A 21504-nucleotide genomic window follows, 5' to 3' on the forward strand; every position below is an offset into this window, starting at 1 on the left:
CTAATATGACTATGATGGGAAATCTCTCTATCACTTATGGTTCTAGAGAATAATCTATGTATTTCTAACAATCCCCGCCATGGGCCTTACTAACTGGTCTCTTATAGGGAACACACTCAGTCTGCAAGAATCTTCAGAAAATTTGAAGGAGGCAGACTTAACCAGAAGAAAATGAAATGAAATGAAATGAAGTGAAGTGGAATGAAATGAAATGAAATGAAATAAAATGAAATGAAATGAAAAAATGAAATGAAATGAAATGAACTGCGACAAACCAAGAGAGGTCGCAAATTTTCTGAGTGAGATACTGTAAAACGAAGAATGTTCATTGTGCATCTTAATTTCGCGAATTTCGCCAGCGACAACATTCGCGAAATTAAAATGCACGAGAAAGTTCTTGCCTACACAATGTGCATTGGACGCCAGTGGCAATTCGCGAAAATTTCACGTCGCGAGAAAGGTCGTCGGCTCCAATTCGTGAAATTTTCATGCCGCGAATATATCGTGTTTTACATAATCATGAGACTGTATCGCAGTTCTCGACATAATCGGAATCCCAGAGTTGTTATGGCTCTGCGCAATCCCAGCTCTGCGCAATCCTCGGGTGTCACGCCCTCTTACGGCTTATCGCGTACACAGGATCACCGCTACGAGTAAAGAGAGTTCAGAAGCTTGACTACAGCGCTCACACCAGTAAATATGATAGAATATAATGAAGGAAAAAAAATGATAAAAATCAGAAAAATCAGTTTGACAGAAACTGAATAGCTGCAGATATTGAGTATGAATTCCTCTACAAACTACATTTTGTTTGGAAGATGAAAGCTTTTCTCATGGAATTTGAAGGGACTATATTTGATTGGGTGCATGTACAGAAAATAATATGTGATTTTTTTGAGTAAAAGAACTCGTAGTCTGGCTTTGCGAACCCTTGGACAGAGTTTGAACGGAAGACCCCACCCCCCCTGGAAAATTGAATGATGAAAGGGTATACGTCACTTTTTCAGGTCACCGAAGATGAAACACCTCATTTCTCCCAGCTATTTTACATAATAAACACACGTCTCTATCGGGAATTATTTACCCGTGTGAGCCCTGTAGTAGATGATGTGCTGCTGAGATATACGGCAGGTATACTAGTACTAGGAGGTTTCACACCTGCACCTTCCTGTATACTAGTATACAGTACCATCTCCCTCTGCCTTGCCAAGTTGTGCGCTTTGAGCATGAGCAGATGACACATGGTTAGGTCTTCTTGCCCGCGTTGGTGTAGATTTCATTACATCATTCTATCTCTTTATCTGCTTCATTTTTTCTTCTTCCTCCTCTTCTTTTTCTTCAACTTCGTTTGTTCTTCTTCTCCTAATTGTTCTACTTCGATCATCATCATCATCATCTTCTTCTTCTTCTTCCTTCTCTAGTTTTTTGTTTGTTGTTGCTGTTGTTGTTTCTTCTTCTGTTCGTTGAGTTCTGTTTTCTTCTCTCCTTCATATGCTCCTCTTCTTTCTCTCACATCTTGTGCCGAGCGTTATCATGACTTCACAAGGCTTTTTTTTTTCCTTTTTAGTTGTTGCTTTAGTTGCTGGTTTTTTTTTTAGTTGTTGGTTGCTCGTATTCATTGGCCTATATTTGGCGAGATGGTCTGATCAGGAAGAAGAAAAAAATACATAGTTATCAAAGTACAGTGTAAGTGCTTCTGCACTTGGCGGCACAGTCTTACATATGTGTTTGAAGTGTACCAAACATGGTAATTACATATTGTGCAAATAAATCATATTCGGAAGCTTTATTGTGTCCATTATTTTTGAAGTACCATCAATGAAACAACTCCAATAACAGTAAAAATAGAAGTATCATACTTTTCATCTGTTTCTTCTATTTCTCCCACTACATCTGACGATGATGGTTAACAATGTGGATCATATACCGATGATAATAATCATAATTATAGTAATGATAACAACAACAACAACAATAATGGTGATGATAATAATGATAACAATAATGATGATGATAATAAAGACAGTCGTAAGGATGGTAATAATGATTAACAAGAATTGTAGCAATTGCATTGATGACATTATATTTTCATTAGTGTTTTCTATAGAAGGCGATTACAGGATTGACTGTATATGACAGAAGAAAGCGCTACTCATGTGAAAATTCCCTAGTGTTATATTTGAAATTTATATTTCTTCATAGATATTTCAGAAACTTTCGGTATCCAAAAAATTAGAGTTCTATATCTATTCCATATATCTAACAACGCAAGGAGAACACATGATAGTTCAAAGCAAAAATTAAGACATTAATATTTGTTTTCAGCAATCAGATCAGATGAATACTTTGAAATATTGTAAACAATTTTGGTTATCAGTAATTGTTTAATACTTCGACATCGCAAGTCCACTTTCATATACCAGTACATGTGGATTGAGTGAATGCAGCAATATCATATATAGCAGAACACATCAGTGACAGTTTGGGAAAAAATCAGACAATCCGTTCAAAAGTAATGCATTTTTAAAGTATCTGCGCAGTCATTGCTGGATGAGAAGACTATAGTTTATTATAAATGCGTAGAACGATATATGGAAAATATGAAGAGAATTTCACGAAATTTTATTTTTTGAAAAAAAAAAGTAATAGTATTTCCCCTGCCTTCTGAAAGAGGCAAGTCAAGTCTTCTTTATGATGCGAGAAAAGTGAAAATATGTTGAATTTTCTTTATATTTTCTTTATGTCGTTCAACACATGACATCACAAGCTGTACTAGTCTTCTCAACCCAGCAGCGACTGAGCAGAAACTTCAAAAATTCATAATTTTTGAACGGAATCATTGTCCGGTATTGCTCAAACTCTCACTGAAGTGTTCTACTAATATTGCTGTATTCGCTCAATCCACATGTCACGGTATGGCGTATTTTACTTTTACCACGCAATAATTTGTTCAACCAGTTATTGTGAAGAGTTTATGCCGTTTCAATAACTTTAATGCAAGTTTAGTGTGAATTTAAAGACACGAACGTGCATTGGCATGACCAACAATAAAGATAATCATGACGCACAATGAAAGTTGAAGAGAGTTGGTTGTAAATAAATGTTTCCGGAATGAGTAGACTATTTGCAACGTCAAAAACGAGGAAATGTTAGGATACCCTGATTACATACCTTATAAAGTCTGGAATGTGAACGTCATTAACGAGACACAGAAACACTTTACAGTTGGGTCAATACACGGGACCATTTCAGATAAATTCTTGGGGTCTGTGGACTGGAAGCAATGACGTCAAGTGGACAATTGACCAAAACAAAGTAAAATGGTTAAGAAAGTTTTGATAACCTGAAAATGCCAGCAAATACGTAAATGGGGACAGAACTTTAGTAAAAGTTTCCAAAAAGTCACTCCATCCAACCAATTTTACACGGAGGCCTATGGTATGGTTGATATATAAATATGAGATGTTCAGATGTAAAATTCAGACGCAGCATGCTAACGGGAAGATGGACACTCAGGATCAAGCTACGTGACTCCAAATTAGGAAATAAAGAGTACCAGAACGTTATAGAGACTATAAGAGTCATTGTGATTCGGGTATTTGTTACATTTCGGCTATTAGGACAGCCTGATCGTCCTGTTAGAAGAGAATCACTCATTATACAACAAGATTTGGAGAAGATACTTTAGCAACTGCTGCATGCTGTTTGGGGTTCCGAGGTGGAGCACACTTTGAGGTTCTGACGAGGACCAAAGGGGTGCAAGCCATGATCTCGGCACCCACAAGTCATACAGCCCACGAGTTATAGGGGGCCTAGCAGCTACAACCCACGAGTCATACAACCCACGCCGCTAGAAACTAAGTGAACAGGACACACGTCATGAGCTCGACATCAATTAAAAGAGGCCCCCGAACTATACAGTCCACCAGCCGGACGCTGGGAAAATAAGGCCCATCATGAGCTTGACAGTAGGCAAACAAGTCCCACAAGCTCAACCACAGGCAAAAAAGGCCCACGAGACCGACATAACATCACAGGGCTTTCCCTAAATTTAGTGTCGGTCTCGTGGGCTCCCCCCCCCCCCTATATAGTGTCGAGCTTGTGTGTCTTATGTCCCTAGTGTCAAAACTCATGGGCCAAATTTGACTAGTGTCGAGCTCGTGGACCGTATATGACTCGTTAACTGCAGTAAGACTCATGGACCTTTCTTCAATGTCAAGCTCGTGGACTGTGTGGCTCGTCGGTGTCGAGCTCATGGAATGACCCCGTCCAAAGCTTGATAATAATAATAATAATAATAATAATAATGATAATAATAATAATAATAATAATAATGATAATAATGATAATGATAATAATAATAATGACAATAATAATAATGATAATAATAATAATAGTAACAAGGTCTTATTTACCCAGGGTAGCCTCTTCAGTGTTGCCACTGCTCTACCAGATAGAGGGCCCTGCTATTATTAGTTTTGGTCCTAACACTTAACAGTCACAAGAAGGACAACCCACTACAGGCAGGACATCGTCGTCAGAGGAACCTAGCAAGAACTCCAACAATGTAAAATATCGTGCTTATACTATCACTTGTAATCATAATCACCTCGTATAAAACACTTAAATGAAGTTGTTGTTATAGTGTCCTACCATGGTTTGAATGCCTAGTCATTTCGAGACACAACGCTTTCACAAGTTGAACAAGTTGAACTAGTGGCGGTCTGTTATTCATAACAATCTGCTACATTTTGGTGGTAGGTCTACTGGGAGCCAAGAACTAGTAGATAGCCATTGACAACAGAAATATCCCTGTTGCAAGGAAGAGTTTCGTTCCCCCCACATTAAGAGAAAAGTTTCCCGTGACAGAAATCCCCCCCCCCCCTCTTTGTTAGTTATATAAGCGCGTGTTCGTGTTAATATGTCGTTCTTGTTAAGTGTCGCTTAAAGCTCAAAAGGTAACAAAAGTTTAATTAAGTATGGTGATAACAATTTCCGAAAAAAATCGTCGGTAAATGGGCCCAATGACTAGGGCCTACCTGATTCACTGAAAAGGGAGATAACGTCATCACCTCACAATCATCTCATTGGTTTGTACACAAAATAAAAAGAATGATTTATCGACTACAATCCGTTAGTCACTTATGTAATCATCATTATTTTTTAAACACACCATCATAATCTAATCTAGGGTACTGATGTCATGATATGATCTTTAGTTGTGCTTGCTGTGGCTTTATTCATTCTGAAAATCTATGGGCTATTTTGTTATTATATTTTCTTCTTTTTTTGGGGGGGGGGGGAGGGGTAGGCGTACTCTAGTGCGCATGGTTGATCCCTGATATTGAAAGTGAACCATGTGAGTAAACTGCAAATCCATTAGATTACCCAATTACTCCCCCTTTTGATTTCTACGTGGATAACGACAATGACGACGGTATCAATGTGATTGCGTGTGATGCATGCTGTGAGTTGTGTGTGTGTGATCGTGAATTAGAGAACAAGTTTGAGTTTAGATCAGTACAAAGGAGCGAGAAGGTAAAGGAGGGGATGGAGGAAAAGAAGGAGGATAGGAAGAAGGGCTTAATTGGTAGAGAGAGAGAAATTTATGTAAGGGAATGGAGAGACTCTCGTTTGTTTTGTGATGCTGATTATGATACTGTTCAAGTTCTGCATACTGCTTACATTTGGGTTCCTGGTATGATAGGATGAGAATGTTGGTTCAAATTCAAATTCAAATTCATATGAATTTATTAGGACTTTTCTCCATCGAATATATATTACAAAATGAAATACAGTCAATTCTTTTTGTTTGCAAGACAATGGAACATACATAGACAGGGCAGAGCCAGGCAAAAACTGCCTTCTTTTCCAGTCAAGGTTTTCTCACTTGATTCTGGTACTTTAGACCATACTTAACAAAACAAGCTCCTGCGCCATCTTGAAATCTGTCCCGAATCCAAGATGGCCGCCAAAAATCCAAAATGGCCGCCAGAGGACCTAAAAAGTGCCTTCTGTGGTTAAGATTTGTCTGGGGATGGGTTTTTTAAAACTCTATTTGATGACAAATGGTAAGAGAAATAAGATTCAGTGGATTAAATTAGAATCAGTTTCTTTTTTATTGCGAAAATCCAACATGGCCGCCAGACGCAGCTCCCGAAATTAATAAATGTCATAATAACCGGAGGGCCAAACCCTAAAAACTCGCTTACTTAACGAGTGAGTTCCACTCTCTCTACAAACTAAGTAGACCATGCTTATTTTCAAGTTTTTGTTGTAACAAACAACATACTACTGGTCTACCTCAAAAAATTTGTTGCGAAAGCCTCCAAATCCAAAATGGCGTCCAAGATGGCCGCCATATTTACTGAATTTGCTATTTGAAAGATAGAATTTGATAGAAACGTCAGATTTCAACAAATGTGATGTCATATGAAAGAGAATAAAATTTCCTACAAGTTGATACCATTTTTGTGGGAGATTGTGATAAGTGGATTGAGATTTTAAGGAAAAATATTCATTTTTTGATATTTTTCTGAAAAAACGAAAATCATGAAAATGCTTCATTCAGCATAAATCCGAAAAAGACTGAAGGATTATCTTGAAACATTTTAAAGAATTTTGTTTAACATATAATTAATATTTGGAGAAAATTAGGGGTCAGTACCATTTGCGGTTCAGGAGTTATAATGTCTCAAACTTGAAAACTCACTATGTAAAAATTTCCTAGCTGTGACAAGACCTTGTTGGTCGTAAAGAGAGTCTGCACGCGCCAAGACTACTACACGCACCACTGGCACTGACGCTTGTAGCAGTGCCAGTGGTGCGTGTAGTAGTCTTGGTGCGCGCAGACTTTTTTGACAAACAAGAGTTTGTGCCTGCAAACTAACTTTTCATACCAAGTGGTAGCTCAGGTGACGCCGATCGCTATCATTTCAAAGTAGATTGTTCTGGAGCAGATGAGATGAAGCAGAAAATGTCTTTCAAATAGAGGTAGAAGCTTGAAACAACCATTCCTTAGAAAGTTTTAAACAAAATTTGGATCAATCACTCAAAAACTTCAAGATTGCAGGCCATCAAAGCTGACATAGTTTATGGCGCCAAATTAAATGTATTATTTTAATTTTGGTACAGTTTTGTCTGTTGTGCTATCTATTTATAGTTTTTATATATTTTGAACATTGTGGTGCTATTTCAAACCGTCATGGGTTTTTGTGGAGATATCTTTAAAACCAGTGATATTCTATACTCCGAAAAAGAAAAAAGAATCGAGTGGAAGTTTCATTTTTGAAGAAGTTAATAACGGAAATCAGTAAATTTAAAGTAAAATTTGAGTGAATTTTGAGTGAAAATTTTCATTTTCACTCATTTTAGAGTGACCTTAGGGATCACTCGTCACTCTTTGAGTGATCCCTGAGATCACTCTAAAAGGAATGAAAATGAACATTTCCACTCTCGAGTGATCCTGATATCTAAAATGTGAAAGCATCTACCAATGGCATTAGTACAATTCAATTTTGACACTATAACCCACATGAAATCAGCCTAAAACGATTAAGAAAAATCTATTCACAGTGAATACACTTTCAGCATGCTAATTTGTAAATTCAATTCGATTCAATTCAATTCAATGTTTTATTTCATTTTTTGACAAGAACATATAAACATCACTTCTTCTTTTTTGGTAACAGAAAATCAGGTGCTCAAAACTATGTAGGATGAAAAGAATACAATAATTGTAGCACCTTACAATCATTACAGATTATCATAAAACTCAAGTGATTTGAAGTAAGTAAACATTGTGGATAATTCGAAAAATGGAGGGACCCACTAAAAAGACAAGTCTTGTAGAATGTGGGCCCCTCAGAAATGTGAATATACAGCATGAATAATCGTTCTGGACAGTGTTATTTGAACAATATACTGAAAAGTAATTTAAAGGCAACTTTGAGAAATTGCCGCCATGTCGGATTTTTTTTTGTTTTTTTTTTTTTGGGGGGGGGGTGCTCGGATTAGAAGGGCTTTCAAGGACATGTACGGATCAGATATTATTAAACATATGCCATCATCATTCACGTTTCTACAACAGCAGAGTAACATACAAGTTCAAAAGCATATCTTTGATACAGAAGCATTTCTTTTTTAAATCAAAGATCGGGCCTTACCCAAACACTAAAATGAGCTCATCCCCCCCCCCAAAAAAAGAATAAATAAACCCTCAATATGGTTTAAACAAGGACAATATATATGATAGACAGCAATACAAGAAATTCTAAAAACATATCAAATTATCAATCAAGATTTGACTCTGACGCAACACACTAAAGGTATCGTTTACCATTGGAAGAGATACCACATTCGATTTATATGTGCAGGTTAGTTGTATCACAAAACATTCTACCATGTAAAAAGAAAGAATATATATATATATATATATATATATATATATATATATATATATATAATGAAGCCTAAAACATACGGAGATATCACCATTTCTTTTCAAGAAACCGTAACATTGATAACTGTTGACAGCTTAGTATAAAAAACTAGAAATGTCGCTATACGGCGACTGGTATGCCTCCGCCATAATGCATGGTTCTCCTAATAGGTCTATAGTACAATGTCTTGACAATGTGTGATGACAGTTTCACACAATTGGCAAAATATTAAAATGACAGGTTTGCCACAAATGTGCTGAATGTTCACTTTCCTAGAACTAGGTTCAATTGGATGAATGATTAAAACGTCAGAGTGCAGGTATTTGGGGAACTGATGATTTTTACTTGATTTTTGACCCTTTTATAAGTTTATGCATTGAGTAATTTTCAAGGTATTGAGAAAAAGTATAATTTCAGTATCAAATGGTAAAATAGCATTATCTTAACCTGGCCTTTGACCTTTGACCTCACAGTTCCAAAGAGAATCACTGTCAGGTAGAACAGGCATAAATATGTAAGTTTCACGATGATACCTTGAGTTACTTTCGAGATATGGAGGAAAAAGTGCAATTAAGCACTTTCACTTGACCTTTTGACTTTTGACCTTTTGGCAAAAACTTCCCACAGAATATATATTTAGTAATACATGCATACATCAAGTTAAAAAACAAACCTTCAGGCATTGCATATATATAAGTAGTGATATTTTGAGGAGTTGACCTCAACCTTTGACCCCCGACCTTTGACCCATGACCCCCAACTTTCCTAGTAATCACTGCCCATCGGTACAAGCATATATACTAAGTTCCATGAAGATACCTTTAACCATTTGCGAGATATGGAGAAAAACATGAAATTTCAACCTTTTTTTCACAAAATAACCTGTGACCTTTGACCTTTGACCCCATGACCCTAAAATCCAAACAAAGTATTATCCCCAGGATATACCCTCATACCAAGTTTGATGTAAAACCACCACACGGGTCTTGAGATATCGACAAAAACAAAACGGGACGGACGTCCGGACGTACGTCCGGACGTACGTATAGTACGGACGGACGGACGACCCGAAAACATAATGCCTCCGGCCACTTCGTTGGCGGAGGCATAAAAACATATCAGAACAATCTACTTTGAAATAATAACGATCAGCGTCACCTGAGCTACCACTTGGTATGAAAAGTTAGTTTGCAGGCACAAACTCTTGTTTGTCAAAAAAAGTCTGCGCGCACCAAGACTACTACACGCACCACTGGCACTGCTGCAAGCGTCAGTGCCAGTGGTGCGTGTAGTAGTCTTGGCGCGTGCAGACTCTCTTTACGACCAACAAGGTCTTGTCACAGCTAAAGTGGACATTTTTACATAGTGAGTTTTCAAGTTTGAGACATTATAACTCCTGAACCGCAAATGGTACTGACCCCTAATTTTCTCCAAATATTAATCATATGTTAAGCAAAATTCTTAAAAACGTTTCAAGATAATCCTTCGGTCTTTTTCTGATTTATGCTGAATCAAGCATTTTCATGATTTTCCTTTTTTCAGAAAAATATAAAAAAATGAGTGTTTTTCCTTTATATCTCAATTCAATTATCACAATCTCCCACGAAAATGGTATCAACTTGTAGGAAATTTTATTCTCTTTCATATGACATCATATTTGTTGAAATCTGATGTTTCTATCAAATTCTATCTTTCAAATAGCACATTCATTAAATACGGCCGCCATCTTGGACGCCATTTTGGATTTGGAGGCTTTCGCAACAAATTTTTTGAGGTAGACCAGTGGAATGTTGTTTGTTACAATAAAAATTTGAAAATAAGCATGGTCTACTTAGTTTGTAGAGAGAGTGGAACTCATTTGTTAAGTAAGCAAGTTTTTAGGGTTTGGCCCTCCGGTTATTATGACATTTATTAATTTCGGGAGCTGCGTCTGGCGGCCATGTTGGATTTTTGCAATAAAAAAGAAACTGATTTTGATTTTAATTCACTTAATCTTATTCCTCTTACCATTCATCATCAAATAGAGTAAAAAAAACCCATTACCAGACAAATCTTAACCACAGAAGGCACTTTTTAGGTCCTCTGGCGGCCATTTTGGATAATTGTCGGCCATCTTGGACTTGGGACAGATTTCAAGATGGCGCAGAAGCTTATTTTGTAAAGTATGGTCTAAAGTACCAGAATCAAGTGAGAAAACCTTGACTGGAAAAAAAGGCAGTTTTTGCCTGGCTCTGCCCTGTCTAACAGTGTGTACATCCAAATATAAAACTGAGATATACGTGTACAGATTAAAGAAAAGAATAAGAGAACACATCAATTGGGAACCACTCGGGATAAAGTAAATCAAATGATCTGACTGAATTATGGCACATGTATTGGGAGTGTGAATACAGAAGACTGTCGTCAAATAAGCATATACATGTAGCTTGAAAATACGACAGCCTTGAAAGAGAAGGGAAAACAATGGGCCAAACATGGTTGATCGGCATGTGCGCACCGGTAAGATGGCGACTGGCTGGAATGCTCCCCAGGGAGTGGAGAGTGACCACTGTCAGTGTTATACAGTTTGAAATAATGTAGGCCTATCCAGTGAACGGGATAATAATGGTGTATGCGCCTTGAGCACTCTACAGAGAGGATTTAGCGCAATATAAATCGTATGTATTATTTATTACTATTATTTGCTTGAAAATTGATATTACAGTCACATGTTTGATAGGTTTTGATATGATTTGATTAATTTCTGCATTCAATAACATACAAATTGAATACAAATTTCAAAAGTACAAAGACAATTAATGGCAAGTGCAGCGAAATAAATCGATACCAGTACACAAATAGATACACATAAGTGATTGCATTGAGCAGTATACATACACAAGAACATAAAATAAAATATACAGTATTTTCCAGTAAATGACAGAGATAATGCAGGAGACCATCACTGTAAGCGATTAAGCTTGAAATGGATAGGGGCCTCATGTTCATTACAATCAATGTTTTTTTTTAGATGATAGCTGAATAATTAAGATAAATTTGTTGAGAAGTAGGCCCTAACGTACATAAGTGGGAGGGAAGGAGAGTTGTGGTTTGTATATGCGATTCCTTTCATACACGTTTTATTGTATTCTTTGACATGACAGGTTGTCGATTAGCGTATTTGTTTTTACATTCAGTTCAATTCAATTCAAATGGTTTTACTTCCATATAAAGTAATACAAAACAATGTACATAACCTTAAATGGGCTGTACAGTACTGGTTGAGGTGGGGATTCATGTTTTTTACATTCCTAATTGAGATAATGAGAAACCTCTTATGAAATATGAAAGAGCATATAATTTTAAGAAGGATTCAACGTTTATTTGATGAAAATTGGTTTACAAATGACTGAGATATCCAAAAAAGGATAATAATAAAAGACTACAGGCCACAGCTTTATTAGGATCCCTTTGTTTCACCTTGTTTTTGGATATCTCGGCCACTTCAAAACCGATTTTCATCAAATAAACTTTTGATACCCCTTAGAATTGGCATGCTCTTTGACATCTCATAGAGTGGTTTCTGAATATCTCGCAAGATGTTAAAAGCTAAATCCTCACCTCGTCCAGAACTGTACACACCCTTTAATATGTTCAAAAGTAAAAAAAAAATACTGGGGCAATTCCATTGTCAGATTGATAAGAGACAGATTACTACCATGTTGATCTTACAACTTAGATAAGATAGATGGTTTTAAAATTTCCTTTTCCCATCATATGTCTATATTCTGGATAGGTTAAGTGGAATATTTCATTTAGGCTAATTTATAATGATATTTGTGTATCTTTGTTCCTTAACAAATGATTAATTCCCCATCAAGTTATTGCACTCAATGAGTTTGTTTTACGTACACTTAATGTACTTTGAAAAGACCGAAGAGGTTTTTTTTTTTTTTTTTTTCATGAACACTCAAATCTTATACATTGTATCTTAACGACTGATCATTGCCCTTGAACTTATGAATGTCTTCTGTTTCCTTTTCTTTCTTTTTCTGGGAGGGGCATGCTTTTGTGTGCATAAAAATGTGGTAGTACACCCAAACTCACATTAAGTTTTATTGGAGCCATGTCATTAGGCAATTATCCACTCCCACAATTTAATGATGGTAATGAAGGCTACAGCCAGACGATGTTAGATCAATGTACATCTTGGAAGCAGACAGGTGCTTGGGAAGACGGTCAAATTACCTGGTATAATGGGATCAATACCGCCATCTTCCCGACAAATGTCCCTCATGTACGTCAAACGTGCTAGATAACAAACTCGTTGTCTTTTAGGGGGATATCATGATAATGTGGTCTAATGGGGAAACATATACATTTGTACCTCTGTTTCTCAAGGATGCAAAAAATACAGTCGACAGTATTCAAATCTTACATTGATCCAGTCACTTATACCATTGCAGAGCCCATGCATGCAGCAAAAACCTATAACGTGTAACTTCACCCTAATTAGCAAAACGAACTAACGGCAACACCTCGATACAAAGCAACTGATCTTAAGAACTCCGAGACGTGTGACGACCCGAAGCGGATTATTTTTTCTTCATTTACTTTCTCTTCAACGCTACCTTACTTTACGTACACCGTTACACACGGCAGGCTGGTACTGTTTCTCGGATCGTCGCAGCCTATCCTTTGCCTGCCTAGCGCCCACACACACACACGTACTAGCTTGCTTCGTACGCGTGTAGTATAGTTTGATGTGGGAGGGGAGTACCGCAGAACTGTTTGGTTACTGACTATCCAGTTGCGATATATTCTTGTAATAAACATGGCATTTAGAAGCCTTTTCCGTCTACAGGCTTGCCAAATTCGAGGGACACTTCCATTTGGAAAAGGACCTGCAACGTACAGGGTATGTATGATTTGACGACGATCTAAAATCCAAGATATTTATGAAAAAATAGTAGGGTGTATTTCACGGTGACAGCCGCCTTCTTTGCGAGACCGCAGCTGCTGGAAGCGTCCAGAGGCGAAGCGCCCGTGAAAGGTAGGCGGGAGCGAGCAAAAAAGTTCCCGTTGCGAGTGTATGGGGAGAGGAGGGCGGGGACGTATACGGGACTTGAGGATGTTCAGGCCATCACTTGCCCGTCCTCGGCCTGCCTCCTCTCCCCTACTCGATGACAGTAGCAATAGCTGTTCTGGAAAGGTGTGTTGTGACATTCATAAAAAGCAGACAGAGCAGAGGTTCCTAGTAGTAGAATCTCGAATTCTTTTCTTTTTTTGATAAGATAATTTAAATGACGCTGTGACTTGTGTTGTGAAGCGCCCATCCAGTTGGCGCTGCAAAACTGCAAGAAAACTCTTTTATTTTAATTTTCCTGGGAGTGGGATAGAAATTTCTAGTTTCTCATCTTAGAATGTGATTGCTGAGTAGCTATGTAATTACTTAGCTGAAATAACAAAATTGCTTTTTCAACTTCTTTTAGACTTTGATTACAGTCTGTGACTCAGTGTGAGCATCAACACTCCAACGTTGTGAGTCTTTCTCAATTTTAACAAACCCAAGATGAGGCAAGAAGGCACTGCCGTCTTTCACACACAGTTACACACACTGTACACCAGTTGTACACATCTATCAGAAACCTAGATCTAACATAAGATCTACAAATGTATGGAAATAGAAGATTGAAAATGTTTTGAATATTAAAGAATAAGCATAATTTGAGCTTGAACCTTGTGCTCTACCTTAATTGTATGTTAAAGACCCTGATATAACATTAGAGTTTTCTATGACTATGTTGACTCTTTGACCGAAAGATCAGTCTGTATCTGGTCATCATGGATATGTTCTGCTTCTGTGGAGACTGCGTCTGGCTTTATGGATCCTGAGGAGAGCCGATAACGTCAAAAAAATAAAAGACTCCTCCGGACAGATGGATCTTTCTCACTGTTGAGTTGACTGTATGAGTCTATGTTTTCCAAAATAGACTTAAGTACTGGTACCTGAATGTATTTTTCTACTTTGTAACATGTTTAGGTCTAGTAGTAGTAGAACTAATTTTGTTTCTACCTTTACATTGTAAAAGAGCCAAGGTCTATTAATCCCATAGGCTCTGTGAATGGTGTGACACAACTTGGTTCTACTGAGCTGTTTTGCTGTAATTATGCTTTTGAAACAGCCAAGTCCATTATTAGTTTGTAACTCGGCAAATTCACACCCAAAACACAAAAAGTTCGTTTTTGCTCCTCAGGGGTGGGCTTGAACCACCGACCTTTCAGTTAACAGTGGAATGTGCTAACCGATTGGACCACAGAAACTGTATACTCTGCATACCATTTATTTATACTGCTATCGCATTATGAGACATAACATTGAGACTGTAGTAGTCATCATGATATTGATATGTGATATGACGGACATAATTTGTCAGTTGTTCAGATACAGCACTCTGCTGCCATCACTACAGTATTTGACATTGACCTTGTCATGTAAGCACAGAGAAAGTTGGTTAGCATTTGTTGTGCACCTACAATAAGTGGATTGAATGCAGAGTCCCAGCAACAGATTGTTTATAATCTATTATGTGCAGACTTAGCCTGGAGACACATGCTGGTGCACACAATTGTATACTGATCTGGAAAGTTAAAGAGTTTATGACATGTATCAAATACAATTGTTCAATATGTTAAATACATGGTCAATTACAGTTATATTTCACCATTTCAAATGTTCAACACACAGTACAATTGTACATGGAGCCCTACATACATCTGTGGATATGTACAGTGTACTTCATGTTGTCCTGGCTGTTACAAACTGTAGTTCACAAAACATGAACATGAAATTTTCCTTGATACAAATCATGTCAGGTACTGATCAATACATGTAGGACAAAGTTGTACACAGTGAGAAATTTGTCTGTTGTTCTGAAAGAAAAACCTAAAATAAATTTCATGACCGAAAAATTTTGTACATTCCCTTTGAATAGTTTGCTATGTGCATTTTGCTACTGAATATTGTAGAGGCTGATGCTTACAGTAATGACTAGCTTACAGAGCACCAAGATTAATTCTCATCACTGAAAAGGGTGCTATTGTAAAGGAGAAAAGATGGATTGTACACTCTGTATTGGTTTGAAGCAATTGATTTCACTTGGAGAGTGTAATAAGCTTTATCAGCAGTTCAGCCCTTTACTGGGTCTTTCCATGGAATCCCTTTCTATCAAAGGCAAGAGAGATGGACTGATACTTCAGTACGATCTCCTTTGTGACCTAGAAGTATCCCAATGCTACATGTACCCATTTGTTTGGCTTCCCTTTGTACTTTCCCTGTAGTCAGTCCTGCTTCCCGCCCCCTCATGTCATGCTGCGTTCAAGGCTTTTTATTCTCCTTATATGTGGCTGATCCGTATTATGTTTCAAGTGGTAACACTTAAAGCCCTAGTTACAAGTTTTGATAATAATAGGAATCATTTTGCTATAGAATGCATTCTGCTCGGTGGACTATGCCTAGAGCTACAGTTATTTACAATGTTACAGGGGTAGTATAATTAGTTTGAAGGCTTTCTTGTACTGGTATTCTTCTTTTTTTTTTTCTTTATTTTAATAATGTTTCATTTTCAAGTAGAGGTTAACAACAAGTTTACAATGTATCCGGTATTGATTAAATGTATCTTTTCCTTCCTGATGTTCTATTTTGCCAGAAAATTAATTTGCTATTCAAAACTCTGTTGCTGAAATCTGAAATTTTGTTGCATTTACCCTCCCCCCCCCCCCCCCACAACAATCCCAAAGGACTTTTGCAGAGACTCCAACTCTAAGCACCTTCTGATCGGGAGATTCTCCCGCCTGAAACTCCTAGCAAACGGGAGACTCCAATTTGATATGTGCGAAGTTCCTTGCTCTAGGGTTCTAGATGCTCTCTCGTGCTATCTAAGGCTTATTTTTTCAACATACAATGATATTAAGTAAGAAATCATTTCAAGCGGGAGACACAGAGCCCTGGCGGGAGAAATTAACTCTCAAGCGGGAGAATGGGAGATTTTGCAAAAATGGGATTTCGGCGGGAGATCTCCCGTCGAAAACGGGAGAGTTGGAGTCTCTGCTTTTGGGTTATATTTTATGTAGAGCTTATGACTAGTAACTGCTTATTTGAAAACTGTGTTGTGCTTGCTTTTAAGTTTTAATTTGCAAAAATGAATACATATCATACTAGTGTTGTTTTTGGAATAGGAGTTGTTCATTGTAGGCTTACATGTACCTACAGTGCATTGTTTGCATTGTGTGACTTGAACATGGTGAAAAACAATTGATTGAAAACCAAATAGAAGTAGAGCATTTTATACTTGTTATAGAAACTTTGGGCTCTGTTTTGGGTGTGTGTGGGTATTTGACAGACTTCTCCATAGGGTTTCTAGGGCAAGTCCAAGATAAGGTCCCCTCAGAAGGCAAAATTTCATCTTTGCTCAATATTGACATATTTGGTATCATTTTGAAGCTTATGAGTTGAAGTTTTGATTTCCATGGAGGAAAAAATTATATTACGTAAATTTATGCAAATTTCAAGGGCTTCATTTGCATAAATGTAAAACACAGCGTTACGTATGGGACATTTATAAAAATTCATTTTTATCCAAAGGAAAGCAAATGATATTTGATTAATATGTGGACATAAGAAGTTCATCAAATAGTTTAACTTGGTATGAAAATTTAGGGATTATGCAAATGATTATGCAAATTAGCTTGTGTCCTATCATGAGATGTCCCATATGTAACAAAATGAGGTCATTTTTTTAGGTTTTTTCTGAAATTGCTAAGGTTATTTGAATGCCCTTTTGGAAAGTTCTAATTTATTGTTTAGAGAAATTAAATACCATAGAAAAAAGAAAAAACAGTAAAAGAAATTTTTTTTATAAGGCATTGAAATAATGTTACGTATGGGACAAATGGGTTACGTATGGGACATCCTCATATATATTGCATGTGAATGCATGTAGCTAGCTGGGAAGGTCTCTCTGTACACAAATGGTCAATCATCCTGAAGAAAGCATCCCAACTTTGTAGCTACTTTTTGAGTTATAGACACTTGAAACAATACATGAACTTGACTGAACAATTTTCAGAAAGGGGGAGGGGAAGATGGCAAAATACACAATGAAAATCAGCATTAAAGGGATGGTATAGTTTTTGTAGAAATGGGGATTCAGTTTTCAACATTTTATGAGATGACTGGAAACCAATAATATGAATTACTAAAGAGCATACAATTGTAAGACTATAGGAATTCAAAGTTAATTTGATGGAGATCCAAATTGAAACGGTTGTGATATCAAAAAAAAAAAAATAAAGTAAAATGATTTTTTTTTAAATTGCAAGTGATACACAAATTGTCCTTATTCAGTTTTCAATAGCAGCCACAACAAAATTAATGGGTACATACATACTGAGGTGTGAATCAAATCAATGACCTGACTGCTAGACAGACATCATACATCTACTCGATTACTGGAATTCCACGCAGCAGGTATTGCTTATCTATTGAAATTAATATTTCTTGTGTCAAGTTGTTTTTTATTGAAACTAAATGGCAAACTGCCCTTCTTCAATGGAAGTAAACACTTTAAACTATTCAATTTTTTAGTAGTAACTATCCTGATAAAAAATAGGGCATACATACTCAGGTTAGTCATGAAAAATATAGAATATGATTGAATATGATTATGATGGTAGATATTTGGGGGATATTGTTCCCTTGACAATCTGGATCAGTATTTGAGTAATTTCAACTGATTCCACCTCAATAATTATGCAAAAATTTGTTTATGGGTATTTTGCAGAATTATTTTGCAAAATACCCATAAACATGGTTCTCCACACACTAAACGAATGGGGGACAAAGGGCATGCATACTCAGATTGGTCATAAAAATATGAAAATATGGTTGAATATGACTATGATGGTGAATATTTGGGGAATATTGTTTCCTTGACAATCTGGATCAGTATTTGAGTAGTTTCAACTGATTTTACTTCAATAATTATGCAAAATACCCATAAACATGGTTCTCCACACACTAAATGAATGGGGGACAAAGTGTCCCATACGTAACTGTCCCATACGTAACACGTCATGTCTGTCTTTAATTAGAACCTGTAATTAGAGCTTTTTGCCTAATGACATGAAACTTACCTGTGATAATCTTGAGTGTTGTGACTTTCATCATAGTGAGTTACAAGTTGTAGAATGAAATACTTTCAGAGAGTTTTGAGGTTGAAAAAAATGTTCAAAAAAACAAAATTTTTCTGGTCCCATACGTAACGGCACATATTTTCTCTTCTAGAATATAATTGTCAAGGTCATTTTTCTCAATCTTTTACATGATTATACTTCTCCTAGATATCCATCACCATGATAAAGTTCAATATGATCAAAGGCCATTAACACTATTTTTCAGGTCATAAAAGTCTCTGAATGTCCCATACGTAACGCGCGTGTTATCTTGGACTTGCCCTCTACCCTGTTCACTGTGAGGGAAGTGAAGAAAGATATCTCGTGTGAGTTTGGATGTTTTCATACGCAGGATCTCCATATCATGTTTTCTAACATGAGGGACAGAGAGTAGAATGCCTTGTACTAGAGGCATGACAGCAAGCGACATTGCTCTGCTCGGGTCACTGCAACTTGAATCCAGGCCATTTGATGGCAAGGTACCAGACGTGCTACCAACCAAGCCAACTTGCCACCCATGCTTTATATACAGTATTGCAGAGTTTACATTTTTAATTCAATCCAAAGTTTGGCTGAGGGAGTTTGATCATGACCTATGGTTTGATCCTCTCTACACACTGCTCAGTCTCAGGCAGTATGTTTTTGTCCAATTATATATAGCACAAACTTGCCAACATTTTGAAATCCTGAAGAGGTAGATTTTGCGTGGGAGCGAAGCGACCAAGCCCGAGCACGCGTGCGCGCGAGGGGGGGGGGGTTGTGGGAGGGGGACACGGTGTGGACTTTTTTCTTGTTTTTCAATATCAAAATATGAGATTTGGTGCATGCTTTTTAACCTTTTAACCTGGCTGAATACGGCGTTTTTGAGGAACGAGTTCCTTGAAATTATTATTAGTATTCTGATTACTAGCTTATTTTAGGGAATCAATGCACAATGAAGGGAAAATATGACTCTCATTTCATTTTATGGTAGGTTTGCTACAAAATCGGTAGATCAGAAGAGAAAATCGGTAGCCGGTCAAAACCTCTAAAAAGCGGTAGTCTACCACCCAAAGCGGTAGAGTTGGCAAGTATGATAGCATGTTGCATTATCAGATTAATGATCAATGCATGTAGTGATCTATATTATGTGTATACAAATGCTTAGCTAGTGAAGAGAAAAATGAAAGACCATGAAGAATGCACTGCTATTAATTCCCTGTACAAATTATGGAATAAATATCGATAGAAATGGAAGGGGGGGGGGGGGTGATGAAGATGGAGCAGCCGTTACAGTAACTAGTGCCTTGGCAACTTGTCAGTAATATCAGTTCCGTCTCGCCCTGTCACCCACGAGCTTGCAGCAGGAGGGTTGATGAATTGATTGATGCTGTTGGTTTTTTAATTTGAGCCCCCCATTGGGCACTCAACATTAATTAAATCCCTGGGGATGCATCTTGATGTCCTGCCCTTGGTTTCAGACGAGGATTGGCGGGCAGATGGCAAGGAGATAGCTGAGGAGAAGCGATTTTTCATTCGATAGTCTTCATTCTTTCACATCCTCCACTCTGTAGCCTGTCTCTCTATTGTAATCCCTTGAAAAAGAAGTCATTATATGCCTTGCATCACATATAAGTTGTAAATGATGGTTATCTACTGGTGAATAAAAAATGAAAAAAATAAAATAAACTCGGATTTTGCCAAAATGTATTGATTAGCTTTCTGTGGATTATTCTATTCAAATTCATAAACATTATCATCTCCTTAAACTGGATGAATAAGAATAGCTTACATCAGCTACCATGTCAAATTTCATTTGAATATATTGGATGGCACTGAATGGTGTCGCAAATATTGAACAGGGGAAGGGAACATACTAGCATTGCAGAAGACAAAGATGAATATACTTTCTTGCCCAAATGGGGACAATATTTTGAAGTTTTCGATGATATTACAGAGGACACCCCTATGGAGTCATTATTTAAAGGTCAAGCAATTGACCTTTCTGTCGGAATTTAAAGCGATCAGTTGTTCATCATGTAGCGATCATGAACTTACTAGCCTTAACTTAGATGCTCTGATCTGTACTGTATGTACTTGGGCTTGCATTGCTGAAATCAGGTACATGGTATGTGTAATGCAGTGCAAATAACTTTTGCGGAGTGTCTGATGCAGTCTTGAGAATGCACAAAATAGGTTATGCTCTACCACAGTATCAATGTAAGGTTGAACATGGTTTGAAATGGCGCTTGACGTACTAACATTCTTAAACTGGGCTCGTCTACTTCTGTGTGACTGTACACTAATGAAGCTTCCACGAACCGAGCCAAGCTGCATTACATAACCTTTTCTTATCCTATTCTGACATCTATGGATACCGTTGATATAAGTGATCATCACAGGATAAGCAGGACATGCTATATTGTTGCCAGGATAAAATATAGGAGAAGCACGCACCAGGCAAGTCTGGAGATGGACTCGTTAGTCATGGGTCAATGTTCAGTTCCTGTTTATCCGTCTGCTTGTACAGTGTACACTTCTCGGCGAAGGATGGTATTTCAAAGTAGAATGAATCTTAAATACTACAATGAAGTATATTTTTCCTCTATGACAAATCAGTATGTATGATATTCCAGGATTAAAGGGAAAAAAAATTGAGAAAAACTTTTTCAAAGGTAGCCTAGTCTCCTTCCATCTTTAATATTGTACTCTGAAACATGCCATGCTCCTTCATGACAAAATTGTTGTTGTCGTTTTTTTTTTTTTTTTTGAGCAGTACTGTCATACATTGGTCAATATTGTGGAAGAAAAATATATTGTGTACTTGTAACATGGAATGCAACCAGATCATGCTAATGGAGTACTATGGGAC

At 37.2% G+C, this 21504-nt stretch overlaps 1 protein-coding gene across 1 annotated transcript in view; it reads left to right on the forward strand.

Moving 5' to 3' along the window:
* Nucleotides 1–13194: 13194 nt before the first annotated feature.
* The window catches only part of LOC139725434 (calcium uniporter protein, mitochondrial-like), an 80285-nt gene continuing 71975 nt past the window's right edge, over nucleotides 13195–21504 (forward strand). The window contains exon 1 of the mRNA XM_071636509.1: nucleotides 13195–13338. Within this exon, the coding sequence (XP_071492610.1) occupies nucleotides 13255–13338 (84 nt within the window). The 5' untranslated portion in view covers nucleotides 13195–13254. The remainder of the gene's footprint in view (nucleotides 13339–21504) is intronic.

The sequence above is a fragment of the Diadema antillarum genome, unplaced genomic scaffold (assembly GCF_040938485.1).
Source record: "Diadema antillarum isolate AM-2024a unplaced genomic scaffold, OU_Dant_1.0 seq00000041_RagTag, whole genome shotgun sequence".
NCBI lineage: Eukaryota > Metazoa > Echinodermata > Echinoidea > Diadematoida > Diadematidae > Diadema > Diadema antillarum.